Below are 12,038 nucleotides of genomic sequence, written 5' to 3'. Positions count from 1 at the left end.
TTAAATGAGCTGACATTTGCCACAGCACCTAGCACTTAACAAGTATTTAGCAAATGTTATTTGTATTCTATGTGCCAGGCACTGTGTTAGGCACTGGGGTTATGACCATAAACAAGACAGATATAATCTTGTGAATTCATAGAGACTATAGGGTAATGAGACAGACCATAAAGCATGTAATTGCAATATATTTCATTAAATAAGTTAGGGAAGGATAGCATCCTATTGCAACCACATGGAAAGAACACACGAACAGATTTAAGGATCAAGAAAAGCCTTCCAGGGGCACCTGGGTGGCTCAGTCAGTTAAGTGTCTACCTTCTGCTCAGGTCATGATCCCAGGGTCTTGGGATGGAGCCCCACAATAGGCTCCCTGCTCAGCGGGGAGCTTGCTTCTCCCTCTCCTTCTGATCCTTCCCCCTTTGTGCTCGCTCGCTCTCTGTGTCAAATAAAATCTTAAAAAAAAAAGAAAAGAAAAGCACCCTGAAATAAGTAGTCTAAGGCTTGAAAGAGGTTTATGATTGTGTATTATTAAATAGATAATGTTACATACAACCATGTGCCATAATCCTTTAATCCTGTCATATGGTTGTCACTTAAGAAATATGAACCAAATCAATGTGAAATGAATTCTTCCATAATGCTCATTTAGATACCTCATTTTAGGACCAAGTAATTTTTTTCATTGTCAGTTTGCTATTCTAGAAAGGGTGCAAGTATGTGGAATATGGAGGGTGCATGCTCTGTTATCAGTTCTGGCTCTGTTCTTCTCTCTCTCTGGAAAGTGGGGATTATAGTAGAACTTACTTCATAAGGTTGTTTGAGAATTAAATGTGTGTGTGAAGCATTTAGTACTGTTCCTAGAACATCATAAGCACCTATAAAAATAACTTATTATTTTTTGGCTACCATTTTCTGAGGCTTCTGTAATATTTTTGTATACAGTGATTCTTGATTACCTACATAATTGTATCATGGGTTTACACGTTATTCTGTCTTTTTTCTAGGTCACAGGATTTCCTATCCAGATGCCATACACTGATGTAGAGTCAATTATTGATGCTGTGTATCAAACTGGAATTCATTCTTCTGAATTTCCCCAGACAGAATTTGCTCTAGCTGTATACATTCACCCATACCCAAACAACATATTATCTGTGTGGGTCTATTTGGCTTCCTTAGCTCGATATCAGTAAAAAGGAAGAAGGGAAAAGGAAAAAAAAAAAAGTGCTCAAGACTTTTCTGGTACCCTAGGATTTTGCTACTTATCCGTAAGTCCAGCCAAGTATGAACCCAAGTTTTGGTTCTTTTATAGAGTTGGGCACCATGGAGACTCACTCTCTGAACCTTTGAGAATGAGTATAGATGATCTCCCCATCAGGGACCTCTTCAAGGAGAATGCTTTGGGTAGTCTAGTAGCCTTGGTTCACTCTCTACAGTAGGTCTTTATTATGGGAAAGAAGCAATTCTGGCCCCTCCCTTTGAAGCCAGGATTACTCAAATTGTAGGCTTCATACCACCTCCATCAAATCACCTGGGGAGCCTTGTTGAAAATGCAGATTCTAACATCCCCCTAAGACCTACTAAATCCAACTTCTGGGAGTGGAGCTCCAGAACCCACATTATGGTAAACAAGATCTCCAGATAATTCTAATGACCTATTAAGAGTGAGCCCCCAGCCTTACAGAATGTTTTCATTACCAAAGTGAGCATGGCCCATTTGATGCTGGTTCTGATGCCATTCCAGGTAGAAGTTATTTAAGTACAAACTTGAGGTCATTGCCTCTTATAAGATAAAAGATTATTGCACTCTTGTAGAGTAAAAGGAAAATCTTCCAGGTTTGGCTGAGGGCTGAGGCCAGTTTCTGGGGGCTTCCTAAAAGTTTTCACTTGGGTTGCTACTGACCTGAAGTTCTTTCAGCTCCAAGTATTTGGAAGGGCCTCCTAAGAAACTCTGTCTGATACACTTTGCTGATTCTATGAGAAAGAGAGAAAATGGTCTTATCAAATCTCCAGACTTCTTTTTCCTTTTGTGAGCAATCTGCCTCTAGCACTTTTCTGCAGCTTTCCTATCCCAGTGGTTGCTCCAAAGAGGCCTATCTAGATCCTAGGAGCCTCAAGAGAGAGTGGATAGGGATGTTGAGTCAGAAGCGCTGCCCTTTCCTTTTATTTAAGTGTTGTACGCTTCATTGAAAAAGATATTTATACACTTTACTTAAATGGCACAGAACAACTTATTTTTGAAAAACCAAAGGATACAGATTTCCAAAGGTTGATGAGAGCACTTTTATATGAGGTAAAAACAGGAGAAAGAAAATTCACCTATCACAGTGCAGGTGTGCTGGAGCCTCTTGGGTCACTTTCACAAGCAGAGATCCCAGGTTTATCCCCGGGGAATCCTCAGTCTGAATTCTGTCCTGCAATGTGCCTGCATGGGCTACCAGAGAAGATCTCATTTATTTGCAATGATGTTAGTCTTGGACCCAACTTGAGATTACTAGAAGAGTGAAATAAAATCGTAGTAATGTAGGTGAAGAGAGTGCTTTCTCTCCAAGGATAAAACCTAATTGTGTGTGTTTCTCTGGCATGCATACAAAAATTGATTAGAATTCTTGTTCTTATTTGAATGTTTGTGTTTAAATGCTAAAGGAAGTTTTGTTATTAACAAGTCTCCCGCAATGATTGGGGTAGCATAAAACGTCAATGGAAAAACAAGGTTACCAAAAAAATACTGAACTCATGCAATTTATTTCTGTGACACCTTCAACATTTACCTATTTTGCCAGTTGTTTATGGTTTTCAAATTGATAGGCCACTTGAGAGTAAGGTAGAAAGTGTTCATAGGCAAGCATAGAGGACCCTTCTGTATCATATCCCTTTCTTTTTCTTACAGGTGTCTGGATTTCTCAACGAAAATTTTTCCCTTAAAATTTTTGAAATTGTCTGTAATCATTTTTTTTTCATTTGTCTACTTTAAAGATACATGATTTTATTTTTAAGTTTTTAATTCCAGTTAACATACAGTGTTATATTGTTAGTTTCAGGTATATAATAGAGTGATTCAGTGGTTCCATCCATCACCCTGTACTCATCATGAGAAGTGCCCTCTTTAATTCCTGTCACCTATTTAACCCATCCTCCCACTTACCTTCCCTCTGGTAACTGTAAGTTTGTTCTCTATAGTTAAGAGTCTGTTTCTTGGCTTCTCTCTCGCTCTCTCACTTTCTCACTCTCTCATTCTCCCTCCCTCCTTTTTGTTATTTTTGTTTTTTTCCTTAAAAAAAAAATGAATGAAATCATATGGTATTTGTCTTTCTCTACTTATTTCACTTGGCATTATACTCTCTAGCTCCATCTATATTGTTACAAATGGCAAGATTTCATTCCTTTTTGTGGCTGAATAATAAATATTCCAGTATGTAATATATCTATCTACCACATCTTCTTTATCCATTCATCAGTCAGTGGACATTTGGGCTGCTTCCATATCTTGGCTATTGTAAATAATGCTGCTATAGACATAGAGGTGCATGTATCCCTTTGAATTAGTATTTTTGTATTCTTTGGGTAAATACCCAGTAGTGCAACTGCTGAATCATAGGGTAGTTCTTAAAAATACATGATTTTAAATGTAACATCTAATTTTAAAGTTCTTTAAATCATCCCACAAATATAAATGGGGCATCCATTATGTATCAGACACTTCAGTATGTGCTAGAGTACAGCAGCAAAAAGACAAAGGTCTCCCCTCTGAAGCTTATATTCTTCAGGGGAAATGCACCATAAGAAAAAAAAAAAAAGTAAGTGAGATAATATCAGTGTGTACTGAGTGCTATAAAGTAAATAAACAGGATGGCACAATAGGGAAGGACATTGGTGGGGTTGGAGGGAATAAGCAGAGTAGTTAAGTCCTCTCTAAAGAGACAGTGTTAGAGCCAAGATTTGGAAAATGACTTATCAACTGGAATTTTATTCAGTTGCATGGAACAACAATTCAGTTGCATGGAACAGCATTAGGATTAGATACCTAATCACGGTAGCTTTAACCAAATAGAAATTACTTTTTCCACATAACTGCCAAGTCTAGAGGAAGCAGTCTAAGTCTGATATAGTTGATCTGTGATGTCATAGGTGTACTAGCCTTCATCTTCTTGGTATCTCTACGGAGGCTTCTGTCCATTAGCTCCATAGCTTTCAAACTTCAGCATGCTTAAGCCTCACCTGAACAGCAGTTGACACAGATTGCTGAGCCTTAACCCTCAGCCCTCAGAGTTGCTGATTCAGAAGATTTGGGGTAGAGCCCAGCAATTTGCATTCACAACAAGTTCCCAGGTGATACTGGGACTGCTGGTCTGGGGACCAAACCTAAAGAACCTTTGTTTTAGCTTCACATCCGTTTCCATGGTAAGAAAATGCAGAAAGAGAAGGCGGAGGTCAAGGACGCAGCTGGTGTAACTCTTTTAAAAAGCTTCCCAGGAGGCCATCCCTAGTAACTTTCACTTATATCCCATCGACCAGAATTATCACCCTAGCTACAGGGGAAGCTTGGAGGTCAAGTACTGTAAATGAGATTTTGCTGTCCCAGTAAAATCAGTGTTCTATTGTAAGGAAGAAGGGGAGGGTGGCTTATTGGGTAGGCATATGTGGCTTCCACAGATGAGAGGAAGCCAATAGTGCCAACCTATAGCAAAAGCATATCAGGCAGAGAAAACTGCAATCACAAAGACCTTGAGTCCAGAAAGAAACTTACACAGGGAAGGCACAGTAGAGGCACATAAAGTTGGAGAGGCAAAGATCAGATCACATCCGTCATGGTAAGGAATTCAGATTTTATTTCATGTACAAGAGCAAATCTCCAAAAGGTGTTGGAGTAAGATATTTTTCTTTTTCAAATTTAAGACTACTTTAAAAATTACTTCTACAGATACTTATTATTTTATGTAATTGCATAAATATCATGTTTTTAAAGTGTGACTTATTTTTTCTCTTTTCTTTTTCTTTTTTGCTTGGGTACCTATCCCACCGTTCTCTCTCCTCCATCCATCTTATTCACTTCACTCGCCTATCCACTAACCAAGTATGATCCTTCCACTTACTATCATTTTCAAATATACACATATATATACATGTATGTGTGTATATATATATATTTGTGTATATATATATATTTGTTTGTTTTATAAAATGGGACCATATTATGTATGCTTTTCTGTATGTTGCTTTTCTCCTTCAAAAATAGTAGAAATACCTCCCAGTGAACTAATTCCTATTTCTTGGGACATCTGGGTGGCCCAGTGGCTGAGCGTCTGTCTTCAACTCAGGCTGTGATCCCGGGGATCCTGGGATCAAGTCCCACATTGGGCTCCACACAGAGAGCCTGATTCTCCCTCTGCCTATGTCTCTGCCTCCCTCTCTCTCTCTCTCTCTCTCTGTCATTAATAAATAAATAAATAATCTTAAAAAAAATTTTAATTCCTATTTCTTAAAGGATCCATAGTATTCTAAAGTGTGGGCAGAACTGCTACATACACTTAAGCAATTTATGCATCACACAATTCATTATTTATGTGCAAGGACCCCTGGAGTTGTGTAGTATGTGGTAGCCTTTGTTGTGAATGTATTAGGGTTATATTATTCTCTTATTGAATATCTTTTGATGTAGTTGATAAAAGTGTTTTTTAGTTTTTCTATATCCTTGCTGTTTTTCTGTCTACTAGTCAGTTACTGAGAGAAGTGAAGTTGCCAACTGTAATTATGGCTTTGTCCATTGTTTCTTTGAGTTCTGTCAGGTTTTGCTTCATGTATTTTGAAGCTCTGTTAAATGCACATACATTTAGAATTTATTTCTTCTTGGTTATTTAACTCTTTTATCATTGTGCAACGTCCCTCTTTATCCCTAGTAATTTTCTTTGCTCTAAAGTCTATTTTGTCTGATGTTTATATAGCTATTCAGCTTTCCTTGGATTCGAGTTTACTTGGCATATACATATTTTTTCATTTTTTCATTTTTAACGTATCTATAATTATAGTTGAAGTGAATTTTTTATAGATAGCATATAGTTGGGTTATTTTTTTACAAAAACCTCTGACAATCTCTTTTTTTAATTGGCATATTTAGACCATTTACACTTAATGTCATTATGTTTGGACTTAGGTCTACCATTTTATTATTTGTATTCCATTTTTCCTGTTTTTTTCCCCCCACTGTTTTTTCTTTGCTACTTTATTAGATTATTTGAACATTTCTTAGTATTTCATCTTAATTTACATATCTTTTTGCTATATCTTTATTGTATATTTTTAAAGAATTCTCTAGGATTGTACTAAACATACTTAACTTTTCATAGTCTACTGTCACCATATAGATTTCTTTATCCTTTATGTGTGTGTGTGTGTATATATATATATATATCTTATCCTTTATGTATATATATATATGTATATATATATACATATATATATACATAAAGATATGTTAAGATGAGGTCATCCTGATTTAGGATGGGCCCTAAATCCAATGATTACTAGGACCCATAAAGAGGAAGGTAGAGATTGGAATGATATAGTTACAAGCTGGGGAACACCAAGGATTGCCAGGTACCACCACAATCTAGGAAGAGGCAAGGAAGGATTCTTTCCTAGGGCTTTCAGAGGAGCCTGCTGACAACTTTATTTCAGACTTCTAGCTTCCAGAACAGTGAGAGAATGAATTTCTGTTGTTTTAAGCCACTCAGTTTCCAGTAATTTGTTATGGCAGTCTTGGGAAACCTAATAGAATAGTAAACCAATTCAAGATATATTTTGGAGGTAGAACCAACAGAGCTGTAGTTATGAAATATACTTTTGAAATATCAAAATAAAGAACGAAATGTAAGACTTTTACTGGAAATAATTCAATTTCAAGTTAAAGATAGCAGATTGAACACAGAATTTATTCTACTCCCTCTCAAGTGGACCACAAGAGTAAATAAAATAAAAGCTTAGAAACTAGATAGACTCATAATAACCAACTTTCCAGACCAGAGAAAGCTGAAAATAAAGTGCCTATAAATTTAGGGATGTTGGGACTTTTCAAAGTGAACATCAGAAAATTCCGATACTTTAAAAAAATATTTATTTATTTATTTATTTATTTATTTATTTATTTATTTATTTATTTGAGAGACAGCACAAGCAAGGAGAGGGGCAGAGGGAGAAGCAGACTCCCCACTGAGCAGGGAGCCCAACATGGGCTTGATCCTAGGACCCTGACTGGAGCTGCAGTCAGTCACTTAACTGAGCCACCCAACTGTCCTAGGATCTGTGACACTTTAAAGATGGAGGGAGTGGTATGGAGATGAAGTGAATTAAAAATAGGAGGATTGTAAATGAGATTTTGCTGTCCCAGTAAAATCAGTGTTCTGTTGGTAAGGAAGAAGGGGAGGGTGGCTTATTGGGTAGGCATCTGTAGCTTCCACAGATGAGAGGAAGCCAGTAGTGCCAACCTATAGCAAAAGTGTATCAGGCAGAGAAAACTGCAATCACAAAGGCCTTGAGTCCAGAAAGAAACTTAACACAGGGAAGGCACAGTAGAGGCACATAAAGTTGGAGAGGTAGACAAAGATCAGATCACATCAGTCATGGTAAGGAATTCAGATTTATTTTTTAAAAAATTTTATTTATTCATTCATGAGAGAGAGAGAGAGAGAGAGAGAGAGAGAGGCAGAGACACAGGCAGAAGGAGAAGCAGGCTCCATGCTAGGAGCCCAACGCGGGACTTGATTCCAGGACTCCAGGATCACACCCTGGACCAAAGGCAGGCGCCAAACCGCTGAGCCACCCAGGGATCCCCTGGAATTCAGATTTAAAAGTCTTTAAAAGGAATGACTAAGCTATAATAAGATCTCCCTCCTCAGCCTTTGTAGCCAGGCAACTCTACTTACCAACACTAGAAGTCTGAAAGCTTATATTCTAAAGAGGTTGGACTGTGGGGAAAGAAACAAGGGTGCTACTGAGAACAGAGAAATCATGTGAAAGTCTGTTTACTGTCTGGTGAGGACGGTCTTCTAGGCTGCTTTTCCATGTAGCCTCTAAAACATTATCAGCCAGTCTTAACACCATCTTCCTATCCCCTTAGCAGAAAATGAGAGGGCTAGAAGGCACTAATTAGAGCATAAATTCAAAATTATGCAGGGAAGTGGTTTCCACGTTAGAGTTTCATATCTAGGCAAAGAATCAAGAATGAAGGGAGATTAAGGATATTTTCAGACATACTAGGTCTCAAAGATTGGCCCTCAGGTACCCTTTCTCAGTAAGCTACTGGGCTATGTAAACCAAGGAAAAGAAAGACATGAGATTCTGGGAAGAGGAATCTAATCCAGCATAGGTAGGCAGAGAGAACTCTTGAGAGAACCCCCCCAATATTGGATCTGGAGCATCAGAGTAGATGGTTCCAGAAGGATAAATCAAGAGCAGAAAGATGAAACTAATAAATTATCTGAAGGTTGACTGTTTTGAAAGCTGAATGGAAACATTTTACAGAGCTATTGGAGGATATAGAAAATTTACGATTCAGGCTTGAAAAAGCTAAGAAAAAAAATCCAGAAAAACAAAAAGGGAAACCTTATTATAGGACACCATGTGGCTCAACAGTGAACAATATTTGTGTAGTCATTACAATGAAAACAACTGAAAGTGGATGTAACAAAATGTGTTAAACTTATATACTGGGGAGAGGTGTCTGGGTGGCTCAGTTGGTTGGGCATCTTCCTTTGGCTCAGGTCATGATCCCAGAATCCTGGGATTGAGTCCCACATCAGAGTCCCTGCTTGGTGCAGAGCCTGCTTCTCTCTCTCCCTCTGCCTGCCACTTCCCCCTGCTTGTGCTCTCTCTTTCTCTCTCTCTGGCAAATAAAATCTTTAAATAAAATTATATATTGGGGAGATGGAGGAAGGAGGAAATGTGTGTGTGAAAGGTAATGTATAGCATCTAAATCTTCATTTTCCAAGACAACATGTAAATATATCTAAAAATGACAAATTGAAATCATAAACATGACAGCTTGAAAGATGATAGCAAACACCATGAGAAATAGCTAAAAGAGATCAAAGTGGTTACCTTTTGGAATGGGATTTGGGAGTAGGGAGGGATTAGAATAAGGAATGGCTACTTTCCATTATATGCCTTTTAGAAACATTTGACTTCTTAATGGGTGTATATACATGAATTGCCAGGATACACTTGAAATTTAAAACCTTTAAAACTGGGTAATGACCAGACTTTTATTGTGAGTGTTGGGTCTCTTTCCCTACAGAAGACTTTGTCATGTGTGTGGCAAGAGCAAAGAACCTAAAATTAGTTAAAGTCAGAAGCAATCTGAGCCATCATCTAGTTTACTTTATAGATAGCAACCTGAGTCTCAGAGGAGATAAAATACCAGCACTCTACTTGGAAGCAATAAATCAAGATCCAGAACCAGAGTCAGGGCTTCTGGCCCAGTCCTTTGCATCCAGTAGAATACAATGTAGCCATTGAAAGGAATCCTGGATGTTCTGTTATTGAATGTTCATCAGAATATATTGTATGCTAAAGCTAGGTACACAACAGAGTGTAAAGTGTGATTATTTGTGCACAAAATGGGGCATGTATTATGTATATGCATGGTTATAAGTACCTGGATATTCCTGGAAGGGTACAAAAGAAAATGGTATTAATGCTGCCTGGAGGAAGAACTGAGATTAAGGAAGAGAGGAGATTTGCTAGTCACTGTGTACACTTTTCTGTTTGACTGTTTTACCTTTTGCATGCATTCATTAAGAAAAAAAAAAATCCTCAACTTATCATCAGTTGCTTTTCACTGCCTAAAGTTTGAGTTTTAAAAGCTTTGCAGAGAATCTGGTCCTAACCCTCATCTTTTGCCAATCCATTTTGTGCCTTATGCAGCAGGCACAATGGACCCCTTGCAAGTTTCCTTACTCTGCTCATTGTGTAGTTCTTTTTTTTTTTTTTTTTAACTTCTATCCTTTCATGTCTTTGCTGGTTGCTGCTTCCAAGACTTCCAAGTGTTTCCTAACTCTTCATTCCAGGCAGACACTGACTTCCATATTCATTTCAAATATGCCTTCTCCTTAGGGCCTTTGAATTTGCTGTTCCCTCTGCCTGGAACACTCAGCCATCAGCTATCTGCATGCTCCTTCACTTCCCTCAGGCCTTTGCACACCTCACCTTATCATCAAACTGTCTGCTCATTGTCACTCTATTCTCTATTTCTGTTTTTCTTTACAGCACTTGTCACCATGTGACTTGTTGCTCACTTATTGTATTTCTCTCTCCCCATTAGAATATAAACTATGAAACCAGACATCATTTAGTAATTAAGTAAGTACCTAATTGTGTCCAGCTTGCCTCAAAGGAATTAATGAGGAAATCATAATAAGCCCGAGTTTTACACTTTAGGGATTTATAATCTAAGACACACTAGGGCAAATTTGTGTGTATATAATATATATGCAATACATACACATACATGTGTGTATATATGCACACAAATCTATAAAATGAATGAACATTAAGGTCCTTTCACCATAGGAGGAAAATCCAGAAAATCTGAGAACTGTTTGTGAACAAATATCTTCCAGTGAATATCCTTAAAGTAAACCATGAGGGACAACCTACTCATTACACTGATGATTATAGTCTGTGACCTATTTTTCTGAAAGGGTTCTTAACTAGACCCTGCACATTTAAGTTATTGGGATGCCAAATTATTGTCATAAAGTTGCTTAGTGCACATGAGTTAGAACCTGAGGAGGTAGGTACTATTTAAAGATCATCATAAATGGCATGGAGCTTTTAGCCTGATGTGTTCATCTCCTCTCCAAGGAAACCCTGCAACTGAGATAGGTGTGAGAAGCCTCTCCCTGACAGTGCTGGGCTAGGCTGGGTTCTGCCGACCTCTGCTTCTGACTTTTCCTTCTCTTGCCATTAGTTCCTGTAGCCCTGCTCTCCTGGTCATAAGCATTGCCTCCTCACACATCTGCAGCTGTTCTTCAAATATACCAAGATGTGATTGTGATAAATAAGACTAACTTATGTAATATACATTCATCACTTTATAGTAGCTCTTTATCATGCCTCTTTGGGGGACAAAGAATTCTAAGGAAAAGGAGGAAGTTTCCATGATTCATTTGTTAATAAAAGAGGTTGATCTACATTCTCAGAAAAGTGAGCATCAGTGTCCTGGGTTGACCATACACTTCTGTTGTGATATTCCACCGAGAGGTTAAAATACAAGCGATGAGGTTTCTGCGAATCGTATTCCAGGTCATCTTACTTGATGATGTAGTGTTCCCATAGTTTTGTAGTTTCCTAATTTAAGACCACAGATGGCTAATTGCATCCACTTTGGATTTCACAAACGAGGTTGCTAAAGGTAATCTCAAGTCTCTTCAAAGCCCTTGGTTATCTCTAAAGCAAAGGAAATAAGTAGCGGGTAATGAAAAATTACGTTTCTAGAAGTAGGAATAGGTTTTGAGGTGGAATTCAGAGACAGCAAATTTACCGAGAAAGCAAAGCTTTTAGGAGCTTCGCTAACGGCTCAAGCATTTATGGAGGGAATAATAATCCCAGGGAGCAGCTCCTAGGATGTAGAGGCGGCTGTCGGGATGCGAGATAAAGCAGAGACTGAATCCACACTGTAAAGGGTTTAAGGGCCAAGCTGCGGCTTCAGAACTTTCCTCCGCGGGCATCGGGGCCAGCCAGGGTTCTCAGCAGGTGAGCGGCAGGAGCAGATTGGTCCCTGGAATGACCATCCACGTCGGATCTTCTGCGGCGCCCTCCTCGGGCCGGCTCCCGCGTGCGGAGCGGCCGAGCCGTCGGGGGCCGCGGGGCACCGGGTCCTGCGGGGTCCTGCGGGGTCCTGCGGGGTCCTGCGGGGTCCTGCGGGGCCGGGCCGGGGCCGCCGAGCCGCCGCCGCCGCCGCCGCCGCCGCCGCCGCACCTGGGCCCGGCCCGGCCGCCGATTGGACGGCGCGGGGTGACCCCGCTGTATCGCGAGACGAG

The 12,038-nt window shown here is 39.2% G+C and overlaps 1 protein-coding gene and 1 long non-coding RNA gene across 40 annotated transcripts in view; one reads left to right on the top strand and one right to left on the bottom strand.

Moving 5' to 3' along the window:
* CC2D2B (coiled-coil and C2 domain containing 2B) overlaps window positions 1-3,425 on the top strand; it is a 110,433-nt gene extending 107,008 nt beyond the window's left edge. For 38 of the 39 annotated variants that reach the window (XM_077878195.1, XM_077878222.1, XM_077878194.1 and 35 more), the window contains one exon: window positions 1,008-3,425. In XM_077878195.1, the coding sequence (XP_077734321.1) occupies window positions 1,008-1,196 (189 nt within the window). In that variant the 3' untranslated portion in view covers window positions 1,197-3,425. The remainder of the gene's footprint in view (window positions 1-1,007) is intronic. The other variant, XR_013368164.1, reaches the window with a different exon arrangement.
* A 7,642-nt stretch (window positions 3,426-11,067) lies between these two features.
* Window positions 11,068-11,948, bottom strand: LOC144301357 (uncharacterized). The gene is made up of 2 exons (XR_013368185.1): window positions 11,540-11,948; window positions 11,068-11,445 (listed from the first exon to the last, which is right to left on the bottom strand). It is a non-coding gene; the product is annotated as an uncharacterized LOC144301357 (long non-coding RNA).
* Between the last annotated feature and the right edge of the window lie 90 nt (window positions 11,949-12,038).

The sequence above is a fragment of the Canis aureus genome, chromosome 29, assembly GCF_053574225.1.
Source record: "Canis aureus isolate CA01 chromosome 29, VMU_Caureus_v.1.0, whole genome shotgun sequence".
Classification (NCBI taxonomy): domain Eukaryota; kingdom Metazoa; phylum Chordata; class Mammalia; order Carnivora; family Canidae; genus Canis; species Canis aureus.
Note: the sequence above shows the minus strand (reverse complement) of the source record. Positions and strands in the feature narration are given on the sequence as shown.